An 11790-nucleotide genomic window follows, 5' to 3' on the forward strand; every position below is an offset into this window, starting at 1 on the left:
ATATACAATCCCTCTCTCTCTCTCTCTACATATATATATATATACTTATACATACATATACACACATAATCACATACATACACACACGCACATACTCAAAATACACACACACACACACACACCTATACAAATACAATATATATAATAGTATATCTAATATACACTTTTGTCTAAACATTATTAACAATCCCCAAAGAGGGCACTTTAAGATGATGATTACTTCTATGTGTAGAAATCTTTATTTATAATTGAATCACTTGTTTATTTTTCAACAAGTTTTCAGTTATTTTTATATATATTTTCCAAATAGTTCACGAAATACCACCAAAAATTAGCAATATTTTGCACTGTTACACAATTTAATAAATGAGAAACTGATGACATAGTGCTGTATTTTACTTCTTTATCTAATTTTTTTCAACCAAAAATGCTTCGCTCTGATTAGGGGGTACTTGAATTAAAAACATGTTCACAGGGGGTACATCACTGAAAAAAATTGAGAACCACTGCTCTACATAACAGTTGAGTATTCCATTCTGAAGATGAAACAACAGACAGAACAGGAAGAACATTCAATTAGTCACCAGCATGTTGTCACCCCAGGAGCCAGGCAAAAGTATGTCTAGGGTGAAAATGTGGCGGACAGCTTTTCTAAACCATGGATAAAACCAGGCATAGATCAATGGGTTTAAACAGGAGTTGAGATAGTACACATTGAGCACATGTGTTGCAAATATGGCACTTATCAAGCGGTCACCTGTGAGACTGACAGTGTAATAAGGACAGAAACACATGAGGAAAACCAGGACCAGGACACCAAGAGTCCTGGCTGCCTTCAACTCCGATGTCTTTGGTCTTACGCTGACCGAATGCTGTACTTTGACTGATGTAACATGAGAGCGGATGGCTCGGGCCTGAGACACAGCGACCACAAACACTCTCATGTACAGAGTGATGATGATGCTGAGAGGAAGGATGAAGCTCACAAAAAGGTCAACAATTCCTGCATAATAGTCAATAAAGATGATGCACTCTCCATGACATGATTTGTACTTCCCAGGATGAGTTAGCTCATCCTTCAGAATGACGCTGCTGTATAGGAGAGAAACCATCCAACAAAGACAAACGCAAAGTTGAACTCTTTTCACGGTGACTTTGGTGTTGTAATGCATAGGATCACAAATAGCAACGTAGCGGTCCACTGATATCAGCACCATGTTTCCCAACGAGGCGGACGTTACTATGAAAGTTGAGAAATTATACAAAGAACACAGAATGTCACTGAGGATCCAGCAGGACGTTTTCAAGTAGATCTCGACAGGCCACAGCAGGATGCCAACTAGAAAGTCGGAGGCAGCGAGAGAGAGGAGGAGGAGGTTGGTGGGAGTGTGGAGCTGCCTGGAGACAAACCAGAGTCAAAGACAAGATAAGATCTTGACAATTACACTCAAGAGAATGATGGATGAATAACCACAGTTGTACAAATGCCACATTTTAACACCGAGCATTGAAAAGAGTCACAAAGTGCCTGAAGTGGGAGACAGAGATGATGACCAGGAGGTTGAGAACCACGGTGAAGATGCAGATGATGTACAGCAGAACACTCAAAAGGATACCGTCAGACCAATGAATCATGGGCTTCCTGCAGGAGATGTTGATGAGTTGCGGAAAGCAGAGCTCCGATTGTTCCTCTGTCTCCATCATCAGGGAGACGAAGGAACGAGAAGCTGGAGCTCTGGCAGGGTTCTTAACGAAGGTCTTTCAATTTATCTCCACCTATAGCTTCATCCCTCCCCTCTGTCAGTGTCTCACTTGGTCATTCTCCTCCCTTCGTTTCATTTGATCATCCCTCAACGCCCTCATCATGGCTATTTTTTTTTTCATTTTGAAGCATGTGGTCTTACTACAAAACCCGTTTCCATATGAGTTGGGAAATTGTGTTAAATTTAATTATAAACGGAATACAATGATTTACAAATCATTTTCAAACCATATTCAATTGAATGCACTACAAAAACAAAATATTTGATGTTCAAACTCATAAACTTAATTTTTTTTGCAAATAATAATTAACTATGAATTTCATGGCAGCAACATGTGCCAAAGTAGTTGGGAAAGGGCATTTTCACCACTGTGTTACATCACCTTTTCTTTTAACAACACTCAAAAAACGTTTGGGAACTGGGGAAACTAATTGTTGAAGCTTTGAAAGTGGAATTCTTTCCCATTCTTGTTTTATGTAGAGCTTCAGTGGTTCGACGGTATTTTACGCTTCAGAGTGCGGCACACATTTTTGATGGGAGACAGAGCTGGACTGCAGGCGGGCCACGAAAGCACCCGCACTCATTTTTTACAAAGCCACGCTGTTGTAACACGTGCTGAATGTGGCTTGGCCTTGTCTTGCTGAAATAAGCAAAAGATGGCGCTTAGATGGCAGCCATCTGTATGTACCTTACATCATTAATGGTGCCTTCACAGATGCGTAAGTTACCCATGCCTTTGGCACAAATGCACCCCCATACCATCACAGATGCTGGCTTTTGAACTTTGCGTCAATAACAGTCTGGATGGTTCGCTTCCCCTTTGGTCCGGATGACACGATGTCGAATATTTCCAAAAACAATTTGAAATGTGGACTCGTCAGACCACAGAACACTTTTCCACTTTGCATCAGTCCATCTTAGATGATATCGGCCCCAGAGAAGCCGGCGGTATTTCTGGATGTTGTTGATAAATGGCTTTCGCTTTGCATAGTAGAGTTTTAACTTGCACTTACAGATGTAGCGACAAACTGTATTCAGTGACAGTGGTTTTCTGAAGTGTTCCTGAGCCCATGTGGTGATATCCTTAACACACTGATGTCGGTTTTTGATGCAGTACCGCCTGAGGGGTCAAAAGTTCGTAATATCATCGCTTAAGTGCAGTGATTTCTCCAGATCCTCTGAACTTTTTGATTATTTTGTCACGTGTTGCTGATATCAAATTCTAAAGTTAATGATTATTTGCAAAAAAAAATATTTATCAGTTCGAACATCAAATATGTTGTCTTTGTAGCATATTCAACTGAATATGGGTTGAAAATGATTTGCAAATCATTGTATTCCGTTTATATTTACATCTAACACAATTTCCCAACTCATTTGGAAACGGGGTTTGGAGAAGATCATGAGTAACAATTGTAAAGTAGGTCCTTAAACACAGTAAGCTCCCATCACATAGAGCAGGGGTTCCTATTAGGTCGATCGCGAGCTAGCATTTGATTGTGATGGTTAGGTCGGTCGATCGCCCCCCCCCAAAAAAATAAAAAAAATAGACCTAAAGTAATAAGAAAAAAAACAACTGGCCCCGGGGCTTAGGGTTTTTTGGGAGATAGCAAGCTCTCCAATCAGCTAAACAGACTTAATAACTCCATGGTGACGTTTTGTTGAATTTACTGAGGAATTTGTGAAAGTGAAAAAATTAAAAAAGTATTTATATTGTAAGTTAATAATACTAACAAGAAAGTTGCTAAACTCGTTAGCATATTAGCTAATAGTAATGACACTAGCTTCTTTACATTACATTAGTATGAAAATACAGACATCACACATGGGACGGTTTTGTACGTATCAATTGTTTTTGTTATATTGTACAACTTTCAAACGTTGCTTGGGGGGACAAATGAAGACTCCATACGGGTAGATACACTATGGCTGACTAGAAGACGGAACGGCACTTGTAATTCCGGTTAAAAGGTCAGTGTAAACAGAAGGGCCCTGCCGTACCTGCAGTGGGCAAACTCGTCCAAAGAGTGGCGCCATATCACAAACAATAAAACACCTTGTCATTATCTTTTTGTAACAATTTGCAGTGAAGAAAAATCCATAAATTAACCGCACCATTTTATAAGCCGCAGGGTTCCAAGTAGCTCGCCTGCTGAAAAAGTGTGGGCACCTCCGACATAGAGGATCTTTGACTAGAGTAAAATATGACTTTGTAACTTTATTCATGACGACAATATGATATCCATTCACAAACATTTGTTCCGCTGTTACGACTTTATATGAGTACAATATTATAGAGTTCCTTTGATCGAGAAGAGATTTTAACATTACTTCTAATCCAAGCAGGGGTGACATGTAGGGCGTTATTTAGAGTAGAGAATAATTCCAAGGGCCCCTGACTGGGCGGCAGAATTCACAAAACAATGTAGACACACGTTGAAGTCTTTTATAAATTTGTGCATGAGCTTTTAACTTGTTATCACAAATAAAAATTAACAATTATTGTCCGCCATGAGGGCCCTGCGATGAGGTGGCGACTTGTCCAGGGTGTACCCTGACTTCCGCCCGATTGTAGCTGAGATATGCGCCAGCGCCCCCCGCGACCCCGAAAGGGAATAAGCGGTAGACAACGGATGGATGGATGTCCGCCATGAAATCGGTAGGTTGTGAGTTCAAACCCCAAAGCAGAGCCGGCCCAAGGCATAAGCGAACTAAGCGCTTGCTTAGGGCCAGAAGTGGGTAGTAACGCGCTACATTTACTCCGTTACATCTACTTGAGTAACTTTTGGGATAAATTGTACTTCTAAGAGTAGTTTTTATGCAACATACTTTTACTTTTACTTGAGTATATTTATAGAGAAGAAACGCTACTTTTACTCCGCTCCATTTATCAACATTCAGCTCGCTTCTTTTCTTTATCGATCTTTTAATGTTTGTTTTGTTTTTTCAAAGTAGAATCTACGCATGCCTGCGTTTCACCAATTACATGCAGTCACTGGTGACGTTGGACCAATCAAACAGAGCCAGGCGGTCACATGACCGTCACACGTAAAACCCGATTTAAGCAAGTTGAAAAACTTATTGGGGTGTTACCATTTAGTGGTCAATTGTATGGAATATGCACTGTACTGTGCAATCTACTAATAAAAGTTTCAATCAATCAATCAAAAGTGTAAAAGAAAAAATACACTTTTTATTTTCAACCGTACTTCCCGTCAAAAGCCTAAAGACTGATCGCACAGTTCCTGTCTTCACAATAAAAGTACCGCTCCAACGCGCCTGCGCTAACAAAATAAGAGTCTCCGAAAGCCAGCGCAAACAAGCTAGCAAGCTACGGAGTTTGCCGCCAATGTATTTATTGTAAAGTGTATAAAAACGAATATGGAAGCTGGACCAATAAGATGCCAAAAACCAACGACTTTCATGTGGTATTAAACAGAAAGGTGGAACTTTTTTTCTCCTCCATTTGAAAACGTGGACGTTACAGCACTATACCGTCTGATTCCAATCAATGCAAGTCATCAGAATCAGGTAATACACCGAACTTATATTCTTGTCTTCATGAAAGATAGGAATCTATATGTTAAACATGCATGTATATTCATTAAAACACCTTTAACATGTGAACAAAAACGGCAAAAATATAAATTATATACTGTATATATACATTTATGTATGTATGTATATATATATATATATATATATATATATATATATATATATACACATACATATTTATATATATATATATATATATATATATATATATATATATATGATATGTGTGTGTATGTGTATGATATGTGTGTGTAAGTATATGATATGTGTGTGTATGTATATGTATATATGAGGTAGATCACCTCGACTTGGTCATTTATTAAGTAATTGATTAACTTTAAAAATCTTATTGGGGTGTTACCATTTAGTGGTCAATTGTACGGAATATGTACTGTACTGTACAATCTACTAATACAAGTTTCAATCAATCAATCAATCAATCAATGCCTACTGAGCCTATCGTGCTGTTGAGTTACTGTGGCTCAATGTGCCTTATTTTTTTTATTTTAATGTAGTATTATTTAATATATATTATTGTTTTAGTTGATTAAGAGATATTCCTGGCTCTGAATTTGCTCGTTGCTATTTTTATGTTTTTGTGCATTATTTGTTGCCGTCATCATTAAACAAACAGGTTACTCATCAGTTACTCAGTACTTGAGTAGTTTTTTCACAACATACTTTTTACTTTTACTCAAGTAAATATTTGGGTGACTACTCCTTACTTTTACTTGAGTAATAAATCTCTAAAGTAACAGTACTCTTACTTGAGTACAATTTCTGGCTACTCTACCCACCTCTGCTTGGGCCCCCCCCGGCCACTAGGGGGCCCCCAAAAGCAATTAACATAAAATTCTTGTTTTTTTATTTTTGCATCTGCAGCGCGGAGCTTTTCCAAGCTCAATTTAATAAAAAACTACTTGAGATCTTCCATGGTTCAAGAAAGACTGAGTGGACTGGCAGTGATTAGTATTAATAAGAAAGTCGGCCATCAGATTTTTTACAGTGATGTCATAAATGACTTTGCCTCCAGAAAAGCCAAGAAGCACAGGTTTTAAAGGGGAACATTATCACCAGACCTATGTAAGCGTCAATATATACCTTGATGGTGCAGAAAAAAGACCATATATTTTTTAACCGATTTCCGAACTCTAAATGGGTGAATTTTGGCGAATTAAACGCCTTTCTGTTTACCGCTCTTTTTGCGATGGCGTCAGAACGTGACGTATATTGTAATACACCCGCCATTTTCATTTTCAACACATTGCAACCATTGGGTCTCAGCGCTGTTATTTTCCGTTTTTTCGACTATTTTTTGGAACTTTGGAGACATCATGCCTCGTCGGTGTGTTATCGGAGGGTGTAACAACACTAACAGGGCGGGATTCAAGTTGCACCACTGGCCCGAAGATGCGAAAGTGCCTGCCGCCAGACCCCATTGAATGTGTGGGAGTGTCTCCACATTTTACCGGCGATGACAGACATGGCACAGAGATGTATGGATAACCTGCAGATGCATTTGCAAAGATAAAGTCAACAAAATCACAAGGGTGAGTTTTGTTGATGTTGACTGCCAACTAATCGATGCTAACATGCTATGCTAATCGATGCTAACATGATATTTACCGGCGGTGCTAAAGCAGACATGGCACAGAGATGTATGGATAACCTGCAGATGCATTTGCAACTATATTACGTTTCCTTCCACCCACATTTAATGCAAAAAAAACACTTACCAATCGACGGATTTAAGTTGCTCCAGTGTCAAGAGATGCGAAAGTCCTGATCGTTTGGTCCGCACATTTTACCGGCGATGCTAACGCAGCTATTCGGCCATGCTATGGCTATGAGTAGCGTCAATAGCTATTCGCTCAATAGCTTCAGTTTCTTCTTCAATACTTTCTTACTCCATCCAGCCGTTTCAATACATGCGTAATCTGTTGAATCGCTTAAGCCGCTGAAATCCGAGTCTGAATCCGAGCTAATGTCGCTATATCTTGCCGTGGTATCCGCCATTGTTTGTTTACATTGGCAGCACTGTATGACGTCACAGAAAAATGGATAGTGGCATCGCAAAAAGCGAAAATCAAGCGCTGTAAAGCTTTGTTTAGGGATATTCCGGCACCGGTAAAATTTTGAAAAAAAATTCAAAAAATACAACAAGCCACTGGGAACTGATTTTTATTGTTTTTAACTCTTTTGAAATTGTGATAATGTTCCCCTTTAAGGAGTGAGTGGAGTGGTGTGGTGGGTGAAGAACAGAGGAACAAAACTGTGATGTGATGGTCAAATGTGTGAATTAAGGTAGTTTATTTAGATTTTTTCCCCCAAAAATGTTTGCACATCGTTATGTACATTTACATATTTTTAATATGTAGTAACTTTATATTTGTTTATAAACCGTTATGTTACCTTCTAGTAACTCTGTTCAATAATATTATTTAAGTATTTGCTTGATATTTAATTTAATTATGTTGGATTTTGTACAATTGAATTTGTTCTTTTTATATATATTTAAGTGATTTTATTGTTGCACTTTGTTGCTTTTCTTGCATGACGAATTATTTTTGCACATTGCTAATTCAGGTTTTTGTTACCAAAAATAATAAAGTGAATCAGAATCAGCTTTATTGTCCAGTTATGTTTAACACACATGGAATTTAACTTCAGTAGACTGCGCTCTCTTTGTACAAAGTAAACATTAAATATGAACAATTAACTAAAAATATAAACCAGTAATTAAAGACTAATATGTACAAGACTGATGAGACAAGATGACACTTTTATTATAAATACAAAGCTTTATCACTTGGACTGTTCAACCCCAGGCCACTTTTGTAGCTGAATGTTTTCTACATTTTAAGATTAGGAACCATATGTGGCACTCTGGATATTATTCGTTCATTCATTGGTATTATTTATGTTCTTAACTGGGCCACCCCCTTATCTTTATAAATGACATGTCATTTGTAAAGACATGCCAGGCTGACAATAGGATAATGTCAACAATACTGCCAGAGCCGCAATGAGTTTATAGTAGGTGTGTGAATGATCAACAATCAATATTATTGGCAGAGATAGAGGGCCCCAAAATCTAATTTTGCTTAGGGCCCCATGGAGGCTTGTACCAAAGACTATAAAAATGGGACCCAATAACTCCCTGCTTGGCACTCAGCATCAGGGTTGGAATTGGGAGTTTAACTTTTTGATTATAAAAGTTCAAATAAAGACCATTTGAACCCGTAAGGGACAAGCGGTATGTCATTTTTGAGCTAAGAAGGAAGTAATTTAGTGTGTCCGCAGTGCTTTTCTGGTTGATTGTTTGACCTGATTACAGTAAACATTAGGGGTGTGGGAAAAAATCGATTCGAATTTGAATCGCGATTCTCACGTTGTGCGATTCAGAATCGATTCTCATTTTTAAAAATGTATTATTTTTTTTCTCAATCCAACAAAACAATACACAGCAATACCATAACAATGCAATTCAATTCCAAAACCAGACCTGACCCAGCAACACTCAGAACTGCAATAAACAGAGCAATTGAGAGGAGACACAAACACGACACAGAACAAACCAACAGTAGTGAAACAAAAATTAAGTTTATCAACAACAGTATCAATATTAGTTATAATTTCAGCATAGCAGTGATTAAAAATCTCTCATTGACATTGTCATTAGACATTTATAAAATAAAATAAGAAAAGTGTCACAGTGGCTTACACTTGCATCTCATAAGCTTGACAACACACTGTGTCCAATATTTTCACAAAGATAAAATAAGTCATATTTTCGGTTCGTTTAATAGTTAAAACAAATGTACATTATTGCAATAAGTTGATAAAACATTTTCCTTTACAATTATAAAAGCTTTTTACAAAAATCTACTACTCTGCTTGCATGTCAGCAGACTGGGGTAGATCCTGCTGAAATCCTATGTATTGAATGAATAGAGAATCCTTTTAAATCGGGAAAAAAATCATTTTTAAATCAAGAATCGTGTTGAATTGAAAAAAAAAATCGATTTTGAATCGAATCGTGACCCAAGAATCGATATTAAATCGAATCGTGGGACACCCAAAGATTCGCAGCCCTAGTAAACATGTCCACCACCATTCCCACCTGATCTTGGTTTGCTTGCTTATGGTTTGACATCTCTTTTTCTTGGTTGTGTAATTATCCTTGCAGTTTGTGTAATACTTGTAAATGTCATTGAAATCCATGAAAGAGAAAACACTTTCAATTTGAAAAGGCGCTATCCATCCATGCCGAGCGTGTCACGGTTGCGATGTAGTGTGTGAATGCACTTTACATCACCTTCTCGGGACTTTGTACCAAGCTTTCCAATCCTGCCTTACAGTCACAGTGGGCCTAGAAGACCTTAGGTTAGTTATCCATGATTATCTGGGGTGTCAAACCTGGATCATATCAGTTCTGCTAATGCAGAACTCTGGCTTTGACAATGCGATGTTCACTGGGTTTAAACAGATTAGTCCATCCATCCATTTTCTACCACTTATTCCCTTCGGGGTTATGGGGGGGCGCTGGAGCCCATCTCAGTTTCATTCGGGCGGAAGGCGGGTTACACCATGGACAAGTGGCCACCTCATCGCAGGGGCCAACACAGATAGACAGACAACATTCACACTCACATTCACACACTAGGGCCAATTAGTGAATTTGTGAATTATGTCTATCTGTGTTGGCCCTGCGATGAGGTGGCGACTTGTCCAGGGTGTACCCCGCCTTCCGCCCGATTGTAGCTGAGATAGGCGCCAGCGCCCCCCGCGACCCCGAAAGGGAATAAGCGGTAGAAAATGGATGGATGGATGGATAGCGCTTTTCTCAAGTGACTCAAAGCGCTTTACATCCAGATTTTCAAACCGGTGTGGGTGACACTGAGAGCAGGTGGGTAATGTGTCTTGCCCAAAGACACAACGGCAGTGACTAGGATGGCGGAAGCGCCGGGATCGAACCTGCAACCCTGAAGTTGCTCTACCATCCATTTTCTACCACTTATTCCCTTCGGGGTTATGGGGGGGGCGCTGGAGCCGATCTCAGTTTCATTCGGGCGGAAGGCGGGTTACAACCTGGACAAGTCGCAGGGCCAACACAGATAGACAGACAACATTCACACTCACATTCACACACTAGGGCCAATTAGTGAATTTGTGAATTATATTTATATAGCGCTTTTCTCAAGTGACTCAAAGCGCTTTACATGCAGATTTTCAAACCGGTGTGGGTGACACTGAGAGCAGGTGGGTAAAGTGTCTTGCCCAAGGACACAACGGCAGTGACTAGGATGGCGGAAGCGCCGGGATCGAACCTGCAACCCTGAAGTTGCTCTACCATCCATTTTCTACCACTTATTCACTTCAGGGTTATGGGGGTGGCGGGGGCGCTGGAGCCTATCTCAGTTTCATTCGGGCGGAAGGCGGGTTACAACCTGGACAAGTCGCAGGGCCAACACAGATAGACAGACAACATTCACACTCACATTCACACACTAGGGCCAATTTGTGAATTTGTTAATTATATTTATATAGCATTTTTCTCAAGTGACTCAAAGCGCTTTACTTACAGATTTTCAAACCGTTTTGGGTGACACTGAGAGCAGGTGGGTAAAGTGTCTTGCCCAAAGACACAACGGCAGTGACTAGGATGGCGGAAACGTCGGGATCGAACCTGCAACCCTGAAGTTGCTCGACCATCCATTTTCTACCATTTATTCCCTTCGGGGTTGTGGGGGGGCGCTAGAGCCTATCTCAGTTTCATTCGGGCGGAAGGCGGGTTACACCCTGGACAAGTCGCCGGCCAACACGGATAGACAGACAACATTCACACTCACATTCACACACTAGGGCCAATTTGTGAATTTGTTAATTATATTTATATAGCACTTTTCTCAAGTGACTCAAAGCGCTTTACTTCCAGATTTTCAAACCGTTTTGGGTGACACTGAGAGCAGGTGGGTAAAGTGTCTTGCCCAAGGACACAACGGCAGTGACTAGGATGGGGAAACGCCGGGATCGAACCTGCAACCCTGAAGTTGCTCTACCATCCATTTTCTACCACTTATTCTCTTTTGGGTTATGGGGGGGCACTGGAGCCTATCTCAGTTTCATTCGGGCGGAAGGCGGGTTACACCCTGGACAAGTCGCAGGGCCAACACAGATAGACGGACAACATTTACACTCACATTCACACACTAGGGACAATTTGTGAATTTGTGAATTATATTTATATAACGCTTTTCTCAAGCAACTCAAAGCGCTTTACATCCAGATTTTCAAACCGTTTTGGGTGACACTGAGAGCAGGTGGTAAAGTGTCTTGCCCAAGGACACAACGGCAGTGACTAGGATGGCGGAAGCATCGGGATCGAATCTGCAACCCTGAAGTTGCTCTACCAACCGAGCTATACCGCCCCAGATAAACACAAATGTCATAGATACATCCACAAACA

At 39.9% G+C, this 11790-nt stretch overlaps 1 protein-coding gene across 1 annotated transcript; it reads right to left on the reverse strand.

The window, feature by feature from the left end:
* Positions 1–572: 572 nt before the first annotated feature.
* On the reverse strand, positions 573–1704 carry LOC133564874 (trace amine-associated receptor 1-like). The gene is made up of 2 exons (XM_061919414.1): positions 1529–1704; positions 573–1398 (listed from the first exon to the last, which is right to left on the reverse strand). The coding sequence occupies exons 1-2, from the start codon at positions 1702–1704 to the stop codon at positions 573–575; spliced, it is 1002 nt and encodes a 333-aa protein (XP_061775398.1).
* Between the last annotated feature and the right edge of the window lie 10086 nt (positions 1705–11790).

This window comes from Nerophis ophidion, linkage group LG13 (assembly GCF_033978795.1).
Source record: "Nerophis ophidion isolate RoL-2023_Sa linkage group LG13, RoL_Noph_v1.0, whole genome shotgun sequence".
Classification (NCBI taxonomy): domain Eukaryota; kingdom Metazoa; phylum Chordata; class Actinopteri; order Syngnathiformes; family Syngnathidae; genus Nerophis; species Nerophis ophidion.

Excerpts from the sequence above, each read along its gene's own strand:
- LOC133564874 (XM_061919414.1), bottom strand. The coding sequence starts at position 1,704 with ATGATGGAGACAGAGGAACAATCGGAGCTCTGCTTTCCGCAACTCATC. Across the intron at positions 1,399-1,528 it reads ATCTCTGTCTCCCACTTCAG|GCAGCTCCACACTCCCACCA; the intron begins GCACTTTGTGAC and ends GTTTGTCTCCAG.